The sequence below is a fragment of the Austrofundulus limnaeus genome, unplaced genomic scaffold (assembly GCF_001266775.1).
Source record: "Austrofundulus limnaeus strain Quisiro unplaced genomic scaffold, Austrofundulus_limnaeus-1.0 Scaffold69, whole genome shotgun sequence".
Lineage (NCBI taxonomy): Eukaryota > Metazoa > Chordata > Actinopteri > Cyprinodontiformes > Rivulidae > Austrofundulus > Austrofundulus limnaeus.
The window spans coordinates 1,869,701-1,876,811 of record NW_013952471.1 but is presented as its reverse complement, the minus strand read 5'-3'; the positions used below and the strand labels follow the sequence as shown (position 1 = coordinate 1,876,811).

Sequence of the window (7,111 nt, the reverse complement as noted above, 5' to 3'; positions counted from 1 at the left end):
CTTCCCAGGTCATAAAGCTATGTAGATGTAACTTTGACAAATCAACAGCAGATATTTTATTATTATTAAACTGAAACTAAAAATCAAACAAACCAGTCTGAAAAAGGAATAAAACAATCAAAAAAGTAGGTTTTTGTTAGACTTCATCAGTCTCTCACATGGTTGGAGAGGAATTTTGACCCACTCTATTTTCCAGCATAGCTTCAGTTTACTGAGGTTTTCAGATGTTTGTTTCAGTCAGGCCCTACAGAACTCCAGTCAGATCGAGGTTCTGGATTTTAACTGGACCTTTACAACCCAGTGATTCATATATTTCTCAGCTGTTCTGTTGTAGAGCTGCTGTGTTTGGGATCATTATTCTGTTAAATTATCCAGGTCCATCTGTCAGACAGATGAGCTCACAACTGATTCTACAATTCTTTGGTCTACAGAGGAGTTTGTGTTTGACTCATCATCATCCCTCCACCAGTCATACTTTTTTTCTTTTCTAATTGTCCTTTCATGACCTTTAACCTGCTAACTGAGGCCTGTACTGTCTGAGGTGGAGCTCTGAGCATTGCACAGTCTGATGTTGGGGTGAATTTACTGAGGACTCAACTCCTGGGATGGTTATTATATCACATATAACTACATGTGATTATTGTTCTGTTATTATTTTAAGCAGTGGTGGGCACAGTTCCACTCATCCACAAACTCACCATCAGTATTAACTTTATAAATAACAAATTTAACTCTCACTAAATTAATATCTGTAATTTTTTCCTGCTAAAAATCTTTATGTATTATTTTTGACTCATGATTTCAGTTTACAGGCAAAAACAGACTTCAATATAAATTTTGAATAAAAACTGAATAAGAATTTGTCAAAAGAAAAAAAAAACAAAGTCCACGCTCCGAAGTTCAAGCTATTGTAAAAAGTCTGAATAAATAAATGAATAAACATTTTCCCAGCATCCTTTGCAGCTGGGACGTCCTTCAGTCATAAAGATGATTTACTGAGTTTGTTGCAAAATAATAAAAAAAAAATGACAACACAAATCTTWGCTTTTATCATACAAATATTCAGTTGTTAGTGGTAACAGTGTTTGAATATGAGAACTAAATAAGCAGAAACTCTTTCACAGGCTGTAATTTTTAATGCCTTTTTTCCCCTCCTGCATTTYTTTGTCAGCTGTAGCTCTGCCTACRMGCTTTATCATAAAAATAGTGGTCATTACCCAGCATGCAATGCAGTTTCACATTTTTATTTTCTCAAATTTTACCTCTAAGAGAGACATAAATGCTTTTATGTGAGGTATGTGAAGCATTTTGAGTTGGTTTGACTTGTCTCATTACATGTTTTATTTGGTATCTGTGTTGAAGTTTAGTTATTGACTGTAAAACTGAAATCGTTACATAAAGGTCAGAGTCAGTTTTCAGACATGTCTAACACATGTTTTTGTCCAAAAAAAGCAACCTCTAGGGCTTTTTCCAGTGTTTTTAGAGACTTTTGGTGACAGCACTTTTCTCAGCAAATAGCGAGTGATCCCCTTTCACTTTCCAAAGCACTGATGAGTGGTCCGACTCACTGAACCCCCAGCTGCAGTCAGCTGAGAGGAGACCACTGCAAATGATCAGGCATGTGCAAAGCTGCTGATGTTCACTGCATGAACAGGAGAGAGCAGGATGTAATTTTTACTGGAATGTTTTTCTCTGACACTGAGGCGCAAGATCAAATCTCTGAARCAGGTTGAATTCACTTCTTCACCTCGTCCTGTGTGTCTCTGTGACATCTAACAGTTGGTTAAATTTGATATTGTCAACAATTTTTTTTGTTGTATGGATCTAAGCAAAGCATTAAAGCCATGAGATCATTTCATTAACTTCATTTGGAGTTTTTTCTTACTTTTTTTCTCTGTAACACTGATATACATCTCTCCTACAGCCTAGATCAGTGGTTCCCAAACTTTTCAGATTTTGACCCATAAAATGCCAGCAGTAAAGACCTGTGCCCCCAGCTTTTGAAGGTTGATATACATTGTTTTCACGTCAAATAATCAAGTGCATAGTAACGTTATTTATTACACTATTTTTGTCCATTTTAAGTACACTAATGTTATTCTTTTCTAACAACAAAAGCAAAAAAAAAAGGTAGTTGTCATTCTTTTGTGTAATTTATTCAGAAAATATTTTAAGGACCCCACCTTGATGTGTCAGGACCACACTGTGGGTCCCAACCCCAACTTTGTGAACAACTGGCCTAGATCATAGTTTTTGGCAAATGTCCAAATATGCAAACTAAGTGATGACATCTAGTGACTTCTAGCAGCTTTTAGGACAGCCAGTAGCTACTTTTCTTACTGAGGAGTCGGCAACAGGGTGCTGAAAAACATAATAAGAGTGCAATGGCACATTAAATCTTGTTGCCATGTGTTGGATTAGACGTTAACACATTTAATATTAACAGATTCGCTTTAGACTCTAACATTTTRTTAACCAATTTAGCATTTCATTGGTAGTGGAAATAATAAACTTATGTAGCAGTTTAATTTGGTTAGCTGCTCCCACCATCGATTATAAAACCAGAATATAAAATTGTTTTAAATAAGGGTCAAATACAACTTAGAATAATATAGAATGTACACTTTTTTCAAGTTTCAGTGACTTTTCATGATTGTGATTGGGGAATGGGGAACAGGCAGCAGTTTTTTTTCTTAATTTCTTTGCTGCAATGATTTTAATAAGAATTATAACACAACAAAAGGTTTCTGCTGTGTCGCTAAAACTGACAATCTGGTATTTAACATCCAGAATCCCTCACACAGACAGCACAAATCACACACAACCAACTTTTACATGGAGCACATGTAAAAGCATCATGTAACTGGAGTCACATGACCCTCAGGTGTTCAGGGTCATTTCTGAGGGAAGTCCAACCCCTACCTTGCCAGTCCTCCAGGACAAGCCAGAACAGTGAAGACGAGAAACAGATGAATAAGAAAAGAAATAGTCATTATCTGATATCCACACAATCAATCAACAAGTGTTTCTACTGCTGAAAAACATGCCAGTGTGTAAAAATTTAAAGCAATGAGCAAAAATACACTCAGAAGTAAATCGTCTTAAATAAAGGGTTAGCATTACTTTGAAGAATGCATATCACCCACTGTCTTTTCATGCCAGAGTTTAAAACTAAGATCATCTTATGTTGAGAAATGAGTTATAGACTTCTTGGTAAAATCTAATAAATAAGATTAAGAAAGATTATATACAATTCTGCAATATTTAATGAAACATATGTGTTTTAAATGACTCTCAGCTACTGCCACAACAAATTTTAACATAATATATATAAAACTCATTAATAGCCATTTTGTGTTTTCTAAGGTCAGTTTGATGTTGCCAACATCTGGACTTAGTTGTAGAGGTAAATCTATTTACTATTTCCMAAGAAAAATCATTAAAACAATCAAATCGGTCATGAAATATTTTGCTAACAGGGTTTGTTCAATATTTAATTCCAAACATTTAAGCAAAATTTTGTATTTCATGTACAGTGCAAATAAAAAGTATCCACCCGCTTGGCTATTTAAATGCCCAATTTATATTGACTCTGCCTGATTTATAACAACAACAAATGCATAAAAGATACAAGGGGGTGAAAACTTTCAGGCACTGTAGCACTCAGTTTATGTGTTGAGGCTCACGTACCACACAACACTTTTGCACAAAATCTGTAAAAACTCAGTTGGAGGAGCGTAAGTTTCTGGATGTTTAGTTAACGAGTGATGAAAGGATGGAGCAGAAGATGAATCAACGGATTGGGGCCTCGTCCTCAGTAATGAGGGCATTGCTTCSGTCAGTCGTGCTGAAGAAAGAGCTGAGTTGAAAGACAAAGCTCTGGATTTACTGGTCTGTCTACATTCCAGCCCTCACCTGTGATCATGAGGCGTGGATCACGATCGAAAGAACCAGATCCTGGATACAAGCGGCCGAAATGATCTTCCTCCAGAGGGTGGCCAGGCTCAGGCACTTCTGAGCTCTATCATTCTTGGGGAGCTTGGAGTACAGCCACTGCTCCTCCACACTAAGAGGAGTCAGTTGAGGTGGTTCAGGCATCTGATTACGATGTCTCCTGGACACCTCGCTTTGGGGGTTTCCTGAGTACATCCCACTGCTAGGAGGTTCTGGAGATCCAGAACTCTCTGGGACAGTGTATTCTAGATCAGGGGTTCTTAACCTTTTTGACTTCGGAGCCCAGTTTGCTCCACAAAAAGTGACACGAGGCCCAGTCACACTTTACCATATGGATCAAAATGATAATATTCTAAATCTTGGTTTAAAATTATAACTATTCTAAATCTTGGTTTAATTTGTATTTGCATTATAACTAAATTAAATACACTTACAGTTTAAAAGTAAAATTCCTGTCAAATAATCCACGACATGATTATGACAAACATTTTTTTATATTGTAACCTGCCCAAAACAATTATTTGAACAAATACAACAGTCAGTCAGCAGACCACTCAGACTTATCAACACAAAAATATTTTTTAACATAAACAGCAAAAATAGACAATTCAATCAATAAAATTGTGTTCATAAAATAAATACATTCAAAATACTTAATGTAAATGTTCCAAATAAAAAAAAATGTAAAAATAAATTTGATAAAGTGCAAATGAAAATAAKYCCTTTTTAAACTTTTGCAACCAGAAGCTGCTTTTCATATTACTGACAAACAATAACAGTAACAACAGCTTTTTGACAAAATGCTTAAAAATAAATTACAAAAATTTATTTGATAAAGTGCAAATTAATATATAGTTGTATCTGCAACTGTATTTGATAATGTTTTGAACTTTTAAAATATTGCATGGTAAAAACAGAAGCTGCACTTCATATTAGTGACAAACTTTAGCATTTTTTGATGAGTTACCTTCATTTTTGTCTTCTACTTTTAATTTAAAATAGGTTTCCATTCTTGACAGGTTTCTAAGGTTCTTCTTCTAAGTATTAAAAAAAGTTGTTAAACATCTGAGTGGCGCACTACCGCTACTAGTGGTGAAAAAGTGTATTGCACCTTATTCAAAACGGTCCCGCGGCCCAAATTTAAAAACTGTTGTTCTTTTGAGGCCCTCAAGGTGGCGCTCACGGCCCACAGGTTAAGAATCTCTGTTCTAGATTGTACATCAGGAGTCCCCAAACTTTTCCCTGTAAGGGCCACATAACTTTTCCCTTCTCTGGTGGGGGGCTGGAGTCAGTTTGTAACAGAAAAAGTGTGACTATTGCAGGAGTGCCTAAATGTAAAAAAAATTTATTGTTTTCCAGAAAGCACAATCATATCAAACCCTCTCTGGGTTCTTCACAGTATGTATTCTGCTGAGCTAACAGTCCACTTTTTAGCTTTGAGAGTTTGTCTGCTCGCATTTGGCCTCGCAAGCTATCATAGTTGTCTTTGTGACGGTATTCATAGTGTCACCGCAGACTGTATTCTTTGAATACCGCCACCGCCTCTTGACAGATGAACAAAAAAATAATCATTTGTCCACTGCAGCTTAAATGCCCTGCATTCTGAATCAATTTTTCTCTTACCTAATCTTTTCACCATTATTCCGTTCTGTCTTTGAGAGGAGCGGGTTTAGGATTTTTTTCTGGGGGTTGTCAGATAGGGGCACAGACCGCAGAAGGGGGGAACAGAATGTCACGTTATATGTGTGTATGTATGAAATAGTTACTAACTAATAATAGTTAATAATGAAAATAGTTCATAACTAAGGAACATTTTGTTGCAAAAGTCCAACTTTATAATCAAATACAAATACACATATATGAAAAAAAAACTAAATGCTCTCTGGTATTGTTCTGGAGGCCGGACCAAATGGGGAGGTGGGCCGGATCCGGCCCGCGGGCCGCAGTTTGGGGACCACTGTTGTACATGATCTTAACAGTGACTGTGGAAGTTAACCATGTTTGTCTCTTAACAAAGTATCTCATGCACCACAACAGGTTTGAATAAAGTTATCAGAAAGCACTCATTGGATGTACATTTACAACTGATTGCCTTTCGGAGTCAACACAAAGGAAAATGGCCACCAAAGATTAGTTACTATTTTCTAATTTGCTCCTTGTATTACTGTTCAAAGGGACTTTACCTGGCACCTCCTCCACCAAGCACCAGGGCGATGCTGTTTCCTGTCAGGATCCGGGCCAGGCGGGAGAAGTCCGAGTGACGATCTGGACATTTTTCAAACACACGCTGGTACAGCTCTCTCTGTGAATGAAAACAGACAGAGTAATTAAAATTAAAAAGGTCAGTGCATCCTCTAACAGACTGGGTGTTTGGTACCCCACTTAATTTACCCATTCACACAGCACTCTACTAGATCTCCATACAAAGCTAATACAGATAAATTATTCGATATAGACTAGTCAGTGCTTTAAATCACATTCAGAGATTAGTGGCAGTGAGGGTTCAGTGTCTTGCCCAGGGACACTTTGACATATGTCAGAATAGTGGGGAATTGAACTGCCAACTCTCGCATTAGAGGAGTGACTACCCTGACCACTCAGCCACAGCCGCCCCAGTTGCTCTGAGCCCTGCATGTTGAGCCACTCAGCCATTCCGCTGGCAAGTATGAACAGTGAGAGGCTGTTATTATTTATTTCTTTAACTACTGTTATTAATAGGCATGCAAGATATTCACAAGTTCATAAGGATGGAAATGGTACTCCCCTTAGTGTCATATAAATATGGGACAGAAACATAAGTAATGTTTTTATATAGATCAATCTATAGATCAGGAGTTTTATTGCACAGAAATGACAGAACAAAGCCAGTTCTAAATCAAATCCACATGAGTCAAATTCATCAAGTGTCTTGGAGCGAATAGTACCTAATTACATATCTCAGAATGAATGTAGCATAGCTACTCCAACATGCTGYAGGGTTTCCCCTAGGATTCTTTTTAACTGTGGTGGCGGCCTCTCATGCCGGGGGGACAACAGGACAACATTTTGGTTGTCCAAATAAAAATGTAATTTAAAGTGGAACTCCCCCCCGGTGAAAGGATAACTCCGCTTCCAACACAAATTTGAAAAATGCATAAAGTGGAGACTCTGGGGGGGG

The 7,111-nt window shown here is 37.3% G+C and overlaps 1 protein-coding gene across 1 annotated transcript in view; it reads right to left on the bottom strand.

Annotated features, from left to right (window-relative positions):
• The window catches only part of pnpla7b (patatin-like phospholipase domain containing 7b), a gene marked incomplete in the record, with an annotated part of 120,415 nt that overhangs the window by 36,486 nt on the left and 76,818 nt on the right, over window positions 1–7,111 (bottom strand). The window contains 1 exon segment of the mRNA XM_014010478.1: window positions 6,138–6,256. Coding sequence (XP_013865932.1) covers window positions 6,138–6,256 — 119 coding nt within the window.